The 16,526-nt window shown below is 37.5% G+C and overlaps 1 protein-coding gene across 1 annotated transcript; it reads right to left on the bottom strand.

Moving 5' to 3' along the window:
* Window positions 1-5,913: 5,913 nt before the first annotated feature.
* LOC121375835 (transcription factor SOX-7-like) lies at window positions 5,914-12,345 on the bottom strand. The gene is made up of 2 exons (XM_041503502.1): window positions 11,858-12,345; window positions 5,914-8,304 (listed from the first exon to the last, which is right to left on the bottom strand). The coding sequence occupies exons 1-2, from the start codon at window positions 12,183-12,185 to the stop codon at window positions 7,106-7,108; spliced, it is 1,527 nt and encodes a 508-aa protein (XP_041359436.1). The 5' UTR covers window positions 12,186-12,345; the 3' UTR covers window positions 5,914-7,105.
* Between the last annotated feature and the right edge of the window lie 4,181 nt (window positions 12,346-16,526).

The raw sequence follows: 16,526 nt of genomic DNA, 5'->3' as shown, positions 1-16,526 counted from the left end.
AGAGAGAGAGAGAGAGAGAGAGAGAGAGAGAGAGAGAGAGAGAGAGAGAGAGAGGAGGAAGGAGGCAGGGATGGGGAGAGAGACACAGAGAGGGAGGCAGGTAGACATAGAGAGAAAGACAGAACAATATATAGCACGTTCTTTGACGTACCAGTTTCTGAAGTAAGACATATATATACCTGGACATTAATTAAGCATCATCTGAATTGTATTGCAGCTCAAAACGTCCTTAGAAGTAGTTGTCTGAATTTTATTGCAGCTCAAAAGGTGCTTATAAGTAGTTGTCTGTGCCGACGGGGGTTTACTGGCTATTTATCGAGATGGCGTGAATAAATTATTTTTAAGAAGCTCCATAGATTATTACCACACATTCTGATAGCATATTTCCGCTTTCTGACTTTTGCCCTAAAATACCTGTATTAAATATTGTCAGTATGTTTCAATATCCTCTGTATGCACACAAAATTAATTTCAATGTTTTGTATCCACGAAATGTTCAAAATTACTTGCGAAAAATAAGTTGTATAGTCAAAACTAGGCTATGCTTAATTAATTTCCATGTGTATACGATAACGGTTAATCCACTGACCATGTTATATTAATGAATCACCCCCACAGTAAGCAGCATCTGACTAGTGGGTTCAGAGGTGTACTAAACTACCTGCATAACAGATACCTGGGCCACGAATCAGCCGTGCTGTGCGTGGCCAGGTGATAACCACTGATACGTTGTAGAGAATGCCGTTATCACTTCACAACCTTCCATTGATAAACACTTCAAATCTCATACTGCAGTTATCTTATCTCAAACAAAATCTCATACTGTAGTTATCATATCTCTAACAAAAACGAAAAGGTTGCCTTGTCACCTAACCTTGTGGGTTTGTTGTTCGAAGATAATCTCATCTCATCATCGCTCCTGGTTGATGGCTTATACTAATAATTAAGAAAACATATTATATGTTGATCAATGTTGTTTGCTTTTGTTTGCTTTTGTCTTTGTGTTGCTTAGTTGTTTGTGTTTTTACAAACTACAAATAGAATTAGAACCTGATTGTTATATTCAAAACGCGTGTACCAAACAGGAATGTTTTAAATTTTTAATTTTTATTATTTTTTTGCTGGAACGAGGTTTAGACCAATTTTGCAATGTCATGTCTCTTATTTCATAATACTAAAATAAAACTCATTTGGAACAGTCCTACCAGGATTTTAACTGTTTATTTATAATGTTACTAGTGATTCTAACTTTCTAACTTTAATATTAATGTATTTTGATCCCAGAAGATATTATGATGTGACTACAAGTTACAATAAGTGAGATCTGACGATATGATACACAGGTCCATATTCACAGCATTGTGATGAAAGTGTGAGGGTGGCTCACACATATCCAATGCGGAAAATTGTTTTCAGAAAACGTTACGTTTATATTTTGCAGCACACAGTGTTGATTTTCGCTCTGCAAGATACATGGTTTCAAACTGCACCCCCCCCCCCCCCCCCACACACACACACACACACACCAGAAAATATGAAGTATATATGTAAAGTACTGTAGTAAAAATAGGGATGACGTATTGTTATACAGTATTACTTTTGGCTTTCATTTGTACTCTTATTTTGAATAATACATACAATTAAAAGTTCGATTTCATAACATCGTCTCAGTTACTCGCAATTAATCATTTGTAAGTAATGCGATTTGAACATAATGCGATTTAGATAGATTCGTGGTTATAAAATGATTTAGCAACAGAAATGCTATCATTTGAACTTCATTCATAAAGATAGTGACCGAGGCTTCACTGACAGTTATCTTTACCCAGCTCTGGTTTTCGTTGGGTCGGCTCTCATTGCCTACACCGGCCTCTTGTCAACACCGCATCAATTGTCACCAGAGATAACTCCCGATAACAAGCAGCTACATCCGGAGTAAACCAGTTTCTCATACAGGCTTAGGCGATGGAAATCTTCCGCATCATTTCGCTGGTGGTTCAGCGTGTCGGTTTTTTAAATATTGCAGTGTGTTGGGATGTTGTCGCGTCCAGTGTCAAAACCACTTCAATTTAGACAATTTTAAAAATGAACCTTACAAGAAATGTGGCGTGCTTTCGATTTTATGTACATAACGATTAAAGATATTGACCAGGTATTAAAGGTGACATTATCGAACTTTACAATGTCTGTACATACTGCTGAACACGCTTATGGTACGCAGCCATTTTGACGTCCATGTCTATTTTGCAATGCCTAATTGTGTCTATTATGATTGGGGATTTTTTTAGTTGTCTTTGACCCTTTGAAAATCGTAAGTGGGTTGTCTTGTCTTGGTTGCTACTCGCTAAGACTCTCGTGACCTCAGTCAAACACGTGGTCACCTAAGACCCCGTGACCTCAGTGAAACACGTGGTCACCTAAGACCCCCGTGACCTCAGTGAAACACGTGGTCACCTAAGACCCCCGTGACCTCAGTGAAACACGTGGTCACCTAAGACCCCCGTGACCTCAGTGAAACACGTGGTCACCTAAGACCCCCGTGACCTCAGTGAAACACGTGGTCACCTAAGACCCTGTTTGTCTGTAGCTGCGCCTTGCATACAACTGACTGTAAAAACAACTTGGTTGACCTAATATACGCAACAGAAAGTGCTGCCATTACCAGGTAAATACCATAGTTTTCACTGAATAACTACCAATATGGAACTACGTGTATTGCATAGTAAGTAAGTCATTTCGACCCACTTTTTAATACATAATGAATATGTAGGATTATTAGTTATTCTACAAGTATGTTTTTACATTGCTTAATTAGGTCACAGTAAACTATATTTATAGCCATACACATTCCAAGAATCACTGTTTTCAAACTAAACATTTTGCTGTGGCGCCTTACTGGTTTGCCACCGTCCATCCACATATCGTCCATGTTATATCTGTATTCTTCATTGCGAAAAATACAAATTACTGAAAAAATTAGTTTGGTGAAATAGTTTGCGATCGTTTATTAATCTCGATTTTTAGTAACCAAAAACGCTTGTTTTGGTACCCCTCCAACTTGAATTGTTTGTTTGTTATTAAACCCTCTTCACCAAAAACTCCAACAACTAATAATAAATAAATTCAACCGCTGTATCAAAAGCAGATTTATTGACACGTTTCATACAACACTGCTAACTTAGGACCAATCATATTAAACACCATGCAGTGACACGTACACTATACTTTCCAAATGACTACTTTCATAAATGAGTCAATATAACAATTAATTAATTAATTAATTAGAATTTCTTCCAAAACACGTGTGCTGTAAACTGCGCCTCTCGTTTGTTTACAGACAGATGTATTAATTAGCCATTGTTAGCTCAGTCGGTAGAGCTTGGGTCGCAGGATCAAACCACCTCTGTGGACCCATTCTCTCTCTCACTAGGGATTTTTCCCATTCCAACCAGTGGTTTCTACTTAAAACCAGTAGCATGTGTTGCCCTGACTGCACATAAAGATCCCTTGCTGCTAATAAAAAGGTGTACCGGTATTCCTCGGAAGACTATGTGTCAGAATGACCAAGTGTTTGAATCAGTCGATGACAGTGGTGTCGCTGAACAAACCATGCTACTTTCTGAATGTCCCAGTTCATGTACTCGGCAGTGCGGGGGCGGGGCGAAGTAACATGTCCGTCGTCGCCATCATACCAGCACTGACAGGGAGTGGCCTGTTTCCGTGTATACCTTCATTTCAATATAATAAATAGGTCATTTTTAATGCTACGGCCGGTAAGACTAGAGATACGGACGAATTATGTACAGATGTGACTACCCAACGTGTGGGATGTTTTGTGGATTCGTCGGACATACACATACGATGATAGTTTTAGTATTGTTATTGTGATCTATGTAGGATGAGTTCCTTTTGTATTTGCCATTAGGTTAAATAGTGAGAACGAATACAGTTGTTGTTTGGAAGTTAACTTTATTGTTACATGATTTATATTGATAATGACAGCCAAAAGAAGTAAGTGGAAGGCAATTAACGGAAAGAAATACACACTGTATAATCTAAAGTCTGAAATATTGACAAAACAATCGACATTTCACGTTCAAAATCTTTGGTGTAGTTTCGGCTATTATTACGTTTCAGGTCATATCATGTAAAAAACAAAATACCCGTTTGTCACAACAAAACAACGCACTTTAGTTAATGAGTGTATTAGAAAAATGACAGGTGGTGTGTGTATATCTAGCTCTTTGGGTAGAGTGTTCGCTTGAAATTCTTTGTTCGTAAGATCGAACCTCCTTGCTGGAACAATTCTCTTATTGCTTTTTCCACCCCAACCAGTGTCCTACAAGCGATTTATCAAAGGTGGTGGTATGTGATGTCCTGTCTGTGAGAAAGTCTATATAAAACATCACTTTCTGCTAATGGGGAAAACCAGTGTCCTACAAGCGATATATCAAAGGTGGTGGTATGTGATGTTCTGTCTGTGAGAAAGTCTATATAAAACATCACTTTCTGCTAATGGGAAAACCAGTGTCCTACAAGCGATATATCAAAGGTGGTGGTATGTGATGTCCTGTCTGTGAGAAAGTCTATATAAAACATCACTTTCTGCTAATGGGAAAACCAGTGTCCTACAAGCGATATATCAAAGGTGGTGGTATGTGATGTCCTGTCTGTGAGAAAGTCTATATAAAACATCACTTTCTGCTAATGGGAAAACCAGTGTCCTACAAGCGATATATCAAAGGTGGTGGTATGTGATGTCCTGTCTGTGAGAAAGTCTATATAAAACATCACTTTCTGCTAATGGGAAAACCAGTGTCCTACAAGCGATATATCAAAGGTGGTGGTATGTGATGTCCTGTCTGTGAGAAAGTCTATATAAAACATCACTTTCTGCTAATGGGAAAAGGTAGCAGGTTTTCTCCAAGACTAAATATCAGAATCATCAAACGTTTAACCGATGATTGATCGTCAATGTACTCTAGTGGTGTCGTTAGACTAAATATCAGAATCATCAAACGTTTAACCGATGATTGATCGTCAATGTACTCCAGTGGTGTCGTTAGACTAAATATCAGAATCATCAAACGTTTAACCGATGATTGATCGTCAATGTACTCTAGTGGTGTCGTTAGACTAAATATCAGAATCATCAAACGTTTAACCGATGATTGATCGTAAATGTACTCTAGTGGTGTCGTTAGACCAAATATCAGAATCATCAAACGTTTAACCGATGATTGATCGTCAATGTACTCTAGTGGTGTCGTTAGACTAAATATCAGAATCATCAAACGTTTAACCGATGATTGGTCGTCAATGTACTCTAGTGGTGTCGTTAAACTAAATACATTTCGCACAAAAAACTGTAAAACGTATTTTGTTGCCTATTAGTTGACTATACATACGAGTTTACTACAGGTGTAGTTCTGGTTGTGCTTTGTGCAATTAAGCCATGTAGTAGTATGGTGTGGCGACATTGCAGCTTTAATTGTAAAATATAGTCAATGGTTGGGGGATTTGGAATGGACAGGTGACGATTTGGAGTGAATTAGTGAGGGGTCGAAAGTCGAGGTCTACAGCTACGGCTTGAGATTCTACTGGCTACAGGATCTATTCTTCTTTGTGAACTTGGTTGACCATTTTTGTTTTCAATGGTGTTTGCTGCCCTGTCTGTGAAAACGTGATATAAAATACATTGTGCTGTTAATCGGAAACAATGGTGGCAGAATGGTGGGGCTTTTTGTTTTGTTTTTGTTTCTTTTATTTTTACACTAAATGACAGTAAGTGTAGCAAATACTACGTTTTGCCATAAATTATATAAATAATTATATATATATATAGATTAAATAGCATACTGGGTTGTAAAATAGCTTTCCATTAAGACACTTTGTAAATAACAAAATCAGGTGTACAAAAATGTGTAAATTTATTTATTAAATTTCGCAAATATTAGATACATCGAAAATTATTACTGTATATATGGTAAATCTGGCCAAACTACAAAACTTGCCTGTGATGTGTTTAGCATTTGAATAATTTATATGTGTATGTACAGTCGAGATGACGAATATTATTAAAGGTACACGTGACCACAGAAGAAAAATATCCGCCAGGGGGCGTGAAGGCACACGCAATCGCGGAATAAAATGTCCACCAAAAGGCACCAGGGCACACGTGACCGCAGATATTTGTTTTGAGAATTTCGATTTGATATATACACTGAGATTGCTCTAACAGATCGGGGTATATAGTTTATATTACACGTCAGGCTGTGTGAATAAATTACATATATAGCTTTAAGTTGAGACCATGAAGAAATGATATACAGTACATTTCATATTGCTAGTTTTTCATGATTGACAGTCAACAATTATTAAATAAAAGAATCATTTCTGGAGAAATGCAATTTTCGTCTTTCTGTCGAGCACAAGACCTCTAAGTAATGTACAGGGGCGTTTCATACTCATGTGGACTTGAAGGGCGTCCTACATGAAACCGTTAGACACAAGTTGCTTACACTAACTTGTGGGGCGCCCCAACGGGCCGACTGTTGTGTCCATGGCCTAATGCCCCAATACCGAGCCGCCATTCCGCGTATATTGAGATCACATTCCGCCAGTCCCATCCCGCTGTTAGTGCCACGCACCGCACTACTAGACAAAGAATTCACAACATTCCACCGTTTATCGGATAACACAAACCAGTGTCTTCATGAACTTGACACCGCCAGGTCGGCAGAAAACAGTTATAAATTTTACAAAAATGGATAGTCTCTCGTATTGTTCGGAACTGGCGAGCATTGTTCGGGTTTCTCGGTATTGTTCGGGATTTCTCGGTATAGTTCGACACCGCTCGGATCCCGTTCAAATGTTCGACACATCATGGACGGTAATTAAAATGTCGGCCGCCACAATTCGTTGTTTTAATGTTCCATAGTCTTATTAATGCTGATATGGCACTAGTTTGTGGCACGAGGCATGAACAATATTTCGTTGACGTTGTTCAACATTTTTTACAAAATATTATGCTTATAATAAAATCATACTTTTGCGACATTCGATGGTTTTCGAATAACATACTTGTAAAATATCGTTTTTGAGTCTAAAACGAGGCAGACGTGGTAAGGGCAGACACGATACAAGCACCAAAGTCGTAGGCGTACGAAGAATACCCGTCGTCCATATTGCAGACTTCCGGTTGACCGCTGCAGATATTCGCAAGATTTGGTTTCAAGTCCAGTTGGCTCATGTCCACACCGCCATTCATCTGGTTGGTGAAATTAGATACAGAAGACGAACATCCGAGAAGAAACCCGCTCTGTGATGACGAGTTGGCCGGGCTACCGTACAAATACTGATCAAACTCACTCCTGTCCACGTCAGCCAACCTCTCGACCTCTGAAAACTTTTCTAAAATGTCTCCCTCGGCCATGGTGTCTGAGGGCGTGACGAAACAGCTGCCGTGTGGAAGGACGTGTGGTTTCGGCTGTCCCAGGTGTCTGAGAGGAGGAGGTTCGTGGTGGGGCGAGGTAACAGACGGCTTGGGACGCTGGCTGTAGTGACACCCAGACGTGCTCGTCTGACTGACCAGCTTTCTCAAGGTCACCAGGTTGTCAGACGACGAGGTCAGGTTGATACTGGTCGGGGTCGGCGTGTAGCTGCTGCCGAATCGTCCGAACAGACTCACATTGCCACTGCTGAACTTCCGCAACAGTTCCGAGTAAGAGGACGAGGTTTTCACGTCTGCTTTTCCGTGATCCTCGTTAGAAGGCTGTGGCGGGAATTTAAACACACTCTCTCCAGCTTCCATAGGAGATCGGTCGGGAGTAAGTAATCCGTTAGAACTAAGGATGTCTTCGTAGTAGACGTGCATCAGTTTGTTGTCGTCTCTGGGCGATGTTCTCAGGTTGCTCCGTGGTTTGCTGTCGTCACTGTCGGGACTGGAAGGGGGAGACGACTCCGGGGTGTTGAGGAGGTTGGAGAGAATGGGCGCCGTGACACTGGCGGCGCTGCTCGGTGACCCGTGGAATCCCAGGGACGACTGATGACCGTTCAGTGGAGCAGACGCCTGATTCACGTGCTGACCTCTCGAGTCGGCCAGTTTGGCGGAAGTCATGTCGGATCTGACGTCATGATGGGGCGACAAACCTGACGCTCTCTTGCAGATGCGCTTCGGGTGTTTCCGTCTCCGAGGCCGGTACTTGTAATCCGGGTGATCGACAAGAAGCTGGACACGAAGTCGCTCCGCCTCTTCGACAAACGGTCTCTTCTCTTCGACTCGCAGGTTCTTCCAGTGCTTTCCTGGAAACAAAATCAACGCACGTTGTGAGTATTCAGGAAGTCATTAATAAACAATAACAATTCATGACACACTTTACACAAATTAACACAAACATGATACAGTCTCTTAATTTTGTATTTCAATTTCTGCAGGGTGTGCAGAACAGTACAGCGGGGTGAACAGAATGGAAAGGTATCGCGTATATTAAAACTTTGAACCATCTCAAGGTCACATCAACAACAAATATGTTAGTAATGAATATATTAAAAACATATTACAACAGTCGAATAAATAAATAAATAATAGTAATAGTAATTCATTATCCTCCTGAAAGCAAGAATATTTTACTTACTCCATATATAGCATAACGAATTTCTTACAAGTCAGATGAGAGAATGTTAATACAGTATGTATGGATAAATGTACACGTAGATATATAAACGTTTTTTTATTCGTAATTTTTTTAATGTAACTTCATACTAGGAAACAAACTATTTTTGTAAATACTAAACTCATGACAATACGAGTTCAAAATGACAACCAATCACTGCCTTGTAATTACTGTTTGACTTATATTGAACCAATTACAATATTATTCCAGTAAATCGGCATGTTATACAAAATAAATTAATTTGACTTAAAAACAAGTTTGTATAAATTATTACTGTGAAAGAACATTTCAACAAAAATGTCTGATAAAAAATATTTCATAGTTAATTCTAGATTCAAATTCAATATTATGAAACGTTACTGCAACACATTACTTAAAAATTCAAATGTTAATTAATATCGGTATTTTTCTATGCCTTGTTTGTGACGATAAATATGTATAACATTACATTTGACCTGGTAGTATACGCTATAATATTATTTAAAGGGACATACCCTAGTTTTTAAACACTAACGCATATATTTGACTATTATAACCGTTTTGATAACTTAAATTATACTTTACTTATATTTTATTGTTTAGATTATCAATTTCCGTACATTCGAAGTGTTTTTGGTTAAACTGATGTTTTTTAATATCACAAAATGCATTTCTCGTATTTTTTAAAAACGCACTTGCGTCTGAGAAGTAACAGTTATGGAGTCGAGTTGTAATCCATCTTTTAGGGTATTTCATCATTTTAAAGTCACAGTTTATGTTTCACTCAATTGTAACTTTATCCAAATGTGTTACAGCTTTGTAGATTTAAAAAACGTAATGTTAATTTTCACGGGATGAAACTAGGGTATGTCCCTTTAATGTAGGCCTAAACTATACTGTGTATGTAAATGAACATTTAAATATGTGCATGCATACACTACCATTTATTTTTCTGGCAATATTTAAGACATTTCTAGCCCGTGAAACTTCGCCAATATCGCACACACTACTGCTTTCACAGGCGTGTGCTACAAACAAATCTAAATTCAGTTCTACATTTGTAAACGAAATGTAAACCGTGTGTTAAATTGGATGCCAGCTCACGAACTGCCGGCGATGTCGTTAATGCACGTGATCATGTGAAAATGTTTTAAATTTAACATCAGAGTAATTCACACACAACTAAAATGTGTCTAAATCAAACACATGTTTGTTGTTGCTGGAATGGGCCGGGCGGGCATGTGGTTGTGATGTCGGTGGGACGAAAACGAAACAAGTGTCTGAGCAGTTCTGTTGAAAGACGAGAAGCCAGGAACCAGCGCGGGGTCACGGTGTATATTTACATGTGTGTGTAAGCAAGCTGGTCTCAATATCGGGTTCCAGTAGTGATCATTAATTCAATTTACTAATAAGCCACGTCAATAGAAAACTGTTGGGGTTTTTCTTTTTAAAGGGCAACTTAAACCAAAGAGAATGTTTAAAAAAAGACAACTAAAACGAGTAGATTTATTCAAAACGCATCTTAATCGAACGACTAAAAGATAACTTAAAATTAACAGAATTTTAAAAAAGAAAACTAAAACGAGAAGATTTATGTACTAACAATGTGTAAAAAGATAACACTAACAGTTCATAAACAGATAACTTAAAACGAATAGACTTTTTAAAGAGAACTTAAAATGAACAGAGGTTTTACAAAGAAATCAAACGAACGAAATTGTTAAGTAGACAAATTTATAACAATGTTTAAAATACAACTAACAGTGAATAGAATGTTTTTAAAAGGCAAATCTTTAAGAAATTAAGAGATAACTTAAAACTATACATTTTTAACACTTAAAACGGATAGAACTTTAAAAAGACAACTTAATATGAATAGACTGTTTAATATTTTTTCTTTTAAAGATGAGTTATGCTTTAAATTACGTTAAATACAATTTTGTTATCATATTTTTTATTTGTTTATTTAATTTATTCTACAAAATGTATTTAAATCAAAATCTACATCAGAGGAGAGAATTATGATCAACATTTTAGCATCCTCTAAAATGGATTTTCGGGGTGGGTTTTTGCAATATAATTATGCATAATGTTTATAAAGTCTACTTTTGAAATGTGTTTATTAAAAGTAAAAGGTTATTACTTTTCTACCGTTGTAGATAGATATAATGAAATGTGTTTCATTTCAAAAAGATTGCAGTTTGGTTCACACGCATTCTTATATGTGCAAACTTTTATCTCTTACTTTTATTAAGTGTTTTAACATTTATGTTAAATAATTAGGTTATTTCTCCAGCTAGTGAACCACGACTGGTATATCAACGGCCGTGGTATGTGCTATCCTGGTGCATATAACGATCCTCTCCTACTAATGGAAAAAAATGTAGCGGGTTTCCTCTCTAAGACTATATGACAAAAATTACCAAATGTTTGACATCCAATAGCCGATGGTTAATAAATCAATGTGATCTAGTGGTGTTGTTAAACAAAACAAAACTTTATGTTAAATAGTTTTATACATGCAAAAGACTATTTAATCTTACGTTCTTCGCTTAATAGCGAGAAAGATATTTTAACTTTTGTGAATTAAGGATCACAAAACAAATAGTGTCAGAAAGCACAAATCTGGGGTCGGAGTAAACTAAGAAAATCTGATAAATAAAGGTGATGTAGTACGATTAGATTAGGACTCGGATAAAAACTTTATATATATATATATATATATAGAGAGAGAGAGAGAGAGAGAGAGAGAGAGAGAGAGAGAGAGAGAGAGAGAGAGAGAGAGAGAGAGAGAGAGAGAGAGAGAGAGAGAGATGAGATGTTTGTTCTTGTATGTTGGTGGTGTCTTGAGGAGTTTAGCCGTAATTAATCTGTTCGGCGAGCTTTCTTGCATTTTAGCAACACGGACACGTTTGGAAGATTTTGTACATTTGACTGAAACATATTTTCTTGCTTTTTAAAGAACAAATGGATTAGGCATAAGTTATACAACTTGTTAGGCCTTCTCCGTGATTTTGTATACAGAACAACTAATCGAACTCTATAATAATTATAGATTTTTAATTGCCCTGAATGTAGCTGTTCTACAAAAAACATTAACGGTATACTTTAAACGTCTAGCAATAAAAGCGAACACAAAATCTTCTAGTAAACTACAACAAACCAAAATCTATTCTCTCTCTTTACATACACAAGTTACTTACCTAGAATTTTGCTGAGATCAGCGTTATGGATATCTGGGTTTTCGTCTGCCAGTTTCTTCCTCTCCACCTTGGCCCAAACCATGAAGGCATTCATGGGTCTTCGTATTCGCTGTTCCTTCCTCTTGTCGGGCTTGTCGTAACTCTCCTCGTGTTCCGAACTATCCTGGCAGATGTACTTTGTCCAGTCGTACTGGTACTGATGGTGCTGGTGGTGCTGGTGCGGTTGTCGTTGATGATGGTGGTGGTGGTGCTGTAACAGGTGGTGTCCCCCGTGGGACATCATTCCCAGGATGGGGTCGGCCGAATTCTGCGGAACAGTCTGCAGCATTGCGTTAAGAGTTTAATTAAGGCCCAGCTCGTAATGAAATATTGCCTGGAACCCAATCCGCAGCGGCTGGGAGACACACTGGCCGGTCGTAATTCGCGATACGAGTATCTGGCAGTGTTTGAAATGTGAGAAGCGAGAGCTGGGACTAGGCGCTCGTGGGGAGTGCGACATTAGATACGAGCGGACGACTGTCATTTATAGAACGAGCGCATGCGGTCCGCGCGAGACCCTCCACTCCTGCAGCCAATCGCGAGCCACAATCGTGTCCTCATAAGGCTGTATGCAAATTGAAGCCGTGTCACATGATGGTGACAGTAGATAGTTGGAGATCGGTTATTGCTGTGATTTGGTTGTAGAAGTTATACACACACACACACACGGTGGAGCGAGATACTACATGTAGTAGGTTAATGCCGTAATTTGATTAAAGCGTTGAACAACACGGGGACAACGCGCATGGTCTAGCAGTGGGCTTCTTGTCACTAGCAGCCACTAGGCCGCCACTTATTTTAACACTTTATAATATTATTATTATTATAAAATACAGGAACGGTGTTAGCCTCCCAAAACCTCTCCCTAAACCCTATAATTATGTATACAAAATATATTATTAGTTTTATACCACCGTTAAAACTTGCTGATGATGAATTTTAATTATATAAGGTACTAAATTGCGTTTCATGACATTTAGTGTTTAAAATATTCCGCTGGAGAATAACCTGAACCCTTATAGAAATTGACGTAAACTCGATATAAAAGAAGTGAAACCCGTTCTGCAAATGTTTTAATACAAAGTCCAACATGAAAGCATTACCTTGAAAAATGATATATTATTAATAATATCAGTGATATTGTCAATTGTAATTGTAAACGAATTATTTGATTGGATCGTACAGTTGTTTGATTCAACAATTTGGTACATGGTCGTGATGTTTACATGTTCAGCGTATACACATTACATACAACATTATACAACATGTCAAAAAATTAAAATTAAAATGTTGCATTTACTAGTATTTGTCGTGAGGAAATTGCATTTCAGGACATCTAGTTTTCGTAATATTCCGGGGGACTATATACCCGAATCCCCTACGAACTCGGGTGTTTCATACCCTCGATCTCAGTTACAACCTTCACAACCGTCAATGTTGACTTGCTTCCGTCGTGCAAGAAATAGTGCGATAAAATACATACGTAAATGTTTTTTCACAAACAAAGATACGTTACAAGTACTATTTATTGCATGTAGGCATTCCAAAGACGGAACATGATGCATACTGTATATATTTATTAAAGGGACATTCCTGAGTTTGCTGCAATTTTTAAGATGTTATCTACTAACAAAGACTTTTTAACGATTGTAATTACATATCAAATATATTCTTCTGCATAAAATATTAGTGGTTGTATATTAAACGTGTTTCTGATCGTTCTAATATTTGTACTAGGTTAAAAACAATTTTTTTCAAAATTCTTACAAATAACAAGACGACCAGAAACATATTGAATATACAGAAACTGATATTCTAAACCAGAAAACATATTTAATATGTAAGTTTAATCGTAGAACTCTTTTATTAGTCGGAAACATCTTACAATAAAGCAAACCCAGGAATGTCTCTTTAATAAGCATTTGTATTATAATAGGCCTATAGCCTAATTGCCAATCAACATCATTAAATAATTTATTAATGGGGCAACTGTTGTTTAAAGCACACAAGAGAACACCACAAGGTGTAAACCACTAAATACAATCACATCGCAAACATTGTCATCCTATTGCTGGTTGGACGCTACACATGCTTCAAACCTCCCAGCACAATAGCAGTACATTGACACTAGTCCAAGTTAAATACACGAATATACTGGTAAGATGAAATAACATTTGTTTTACAACAAACATTGTCAGATTTATCACCAATGCCAGGACTGGTAGCCATATCCGAGGAATGAAAAGTGGAGTGCATCTTGAACTTTGACCCCCTGTGATACTACTAGTATTTGGTGAACTGCTGCCTCATGCAGTGTGTGTCAAGTGTTGGCCATTCATCTGATGCTCTCGGCAAACACTAGTGTCTAAATATACCGCTTAACTAGTTTTACTAAAACAATGAATATAAGCAGGCTTATTTTCAACCATGCATGTTTTTCCACGCATAGGTTATGTATCAAAGTTAGACTTTTGTTTCATTTTTACAAACGTTTAGATATTGTTTGTCTACGTCCAAAAGAAGAGTTATCTGTAGACAAATATTGTACTCGATTACATGTATACAATGTTTTATGATGATTTTATGTAATCCTGGGGTGTCCTGATTTAAGAAATGTACAATATGGTATCCGGGTTGACCCAGAGATAGGCGCTTTCAGTACGTGCTCCGTATGGCTTGATTCGTCATAAATGTACAATCTTACTTATTGGTCATCTTGAAAAGCTACTGGGTAAATAATGACTAATGCGTGATCCAGCGTGGACTCGTTTGCACTCAGTAATTGTGATGTACCAGCAGAAACCACTGACTGTGTCTGGTTAACAAGTTTAGTTTTATTAATTAGGATCTAAACATCCATTCCAGGCATAGGCCTATCTTCGTTACAGAGATATTCACGTTTAATGCTTATTTTATTACAGTTATTTACGTCTTATATAGTCACGTTATATATTCACGTTTTATGCTTATCTTCAATGCATAGTTATTCACGGTTTATGCTTATTTTTATTACATAGTTATTCATAGTTAGAATAATTCACTTTTTATATTTTAACAATTTATGCTTATCTTCAATGCATAATTATTCACGTTTTATACTTATCTTTGTTACATGATTATAAATGTGTTATATTTAGGTTTATTACATATTCACGTTTTATGTTTATTGTTTATGAAAGTTATTCACGTTTTATGCATATCATTATTGCATGATCATTCACGTTAAAAATGCTTATCTTTATTACATAGATATACACGTTTTACATAGTTATTCACGTTTTACATAGTTATTCACGTTTTATTCTCAGAATTTTAATCAACATCAGAGTAGTGCACAAACTACTACAAGAGAATCACTGGCAGACTTAAAGTCATATTGGAGCATCATAGTCATCAGAACCCTGTCACGTTAATCACACAGCACACAACCATGACACGAGATGTTCGCGACAGATAACACTATATTCTGATTTGACGGCGGCATACATCGAGAACAGAGGTTGTAACTGTTAAAATTCATCATTTTTGTAACCTGTTTTGTCGTGTTATCTTATTACTGATAACCCCAAGCCTGGGTTTTCTAAACCAGTTTTAGGCTGGCAGTCCTCATAAGGACGAACACGTGATAGTAGATCATGGAAGCAATCACGACTTTGTCTAAAATATCCTTTCCACTCTGCCTTGTTCAGAGATGCGATTTTGGTCACTAAATACGGTTTTGTCGTCCAGGGTTCTGTTCCACGAAGTGATCGTAGCTCTAAGATCATCTTAAGTGTGTAACTATCTCATTCACTTAAGGTGGTCTTAGCCTAAGATTGCTTCGTGGAACGGGGCCTAGGGTCATATATATTTGAATATCTAAACAACTGCTAGGTTTATCTAGTTGTCCCGAACATAGCAGCTATTGGTTAGGCCTGAGCATGTTATACAATCATGTAACACGTTTCGAAAATGTTTGTTTGGCTCTTCATGAGAATTAAACAAAAACTGAAACTATTTCAGCAAATCAGACGTGTTTATAACCATCTTGTTAAACATGTGTTCGAGTGCATGCAAGTAACGTCATTATGTCGCTTGTTTTGTTCCACTGTTTGTTATTTTTATTACTCAATAGCTTAACTACATGTATCTTGAAAATATATAAATATTTTTAATATATCAATGGGCGTTTAACATCGTCGTACGAAGAGTACGTTTAGTTTAAGTCAACAATGAAAGATGCTTCTGAAAGACCTGTAACCTGCTAGTGTGACTGTTCCCACCGAATAACGCGTTGAATGTGCACACCAAATGTTTCAGTGGTGGTCTTCTGCATCTGATACACGCAGTGTGTCGTTAACATCAACTCGTGATCCGTAACATGGAGGTCTTTCCTGTCGCAGGAAGCAGCTCCAGCCATTTAGCTATCTCCGTTCTTTTCTCCGGGGAAGAACGAATGCACCCGAGCGTCGCTTCATTCACAGACACCGGGCATCTTTAAAATTACCAAAAAATTAAATACATATTCAAGAGCTGAGTACGGGAGAACAAAACATAAATGTATACGGCTGGATAGTCATGTAGAATTTCGCGTAAGCCAGGTTAGTTGCAAGAAAATAAATGAAATTTACTTCCAGTAGTCGTTTACAAC

This window comes from Gigantopelta aegis, chromosome 6, assembly GCF_016097555.1.
Source record: "Gigantopelta aegis isolate Gae_Host chromosome 6, Gae_host_genome, whole genome shotgun sequence".
Taxonomy (NCBI): Eukaryota; Metazoa; Mollusca; class Gastropoda; order Neomphalida; family Peltospiridae; genus Gigantopelta; species Gigantopelta aegis.
This window is presented reverse-complemented; position numbering and strand designations above follow the sequence as displayed.

Coding starts and splice junctions, on each gene's coding strand:
- LOC121375835 (XM_041503502.1), bottom strand. CDS start 12,185: ATGCTGCAGACTGTTCCGCAGAATTCGGCCGACCCCATCCTGGGAATG. Junction 8,305..11,857: donor TGATCTCAGCAAAATTCTAG/GTAAGTAACTTG, acceptor TTTTGTTTCCAG/GAAAGCACTGGAAGAACCTG.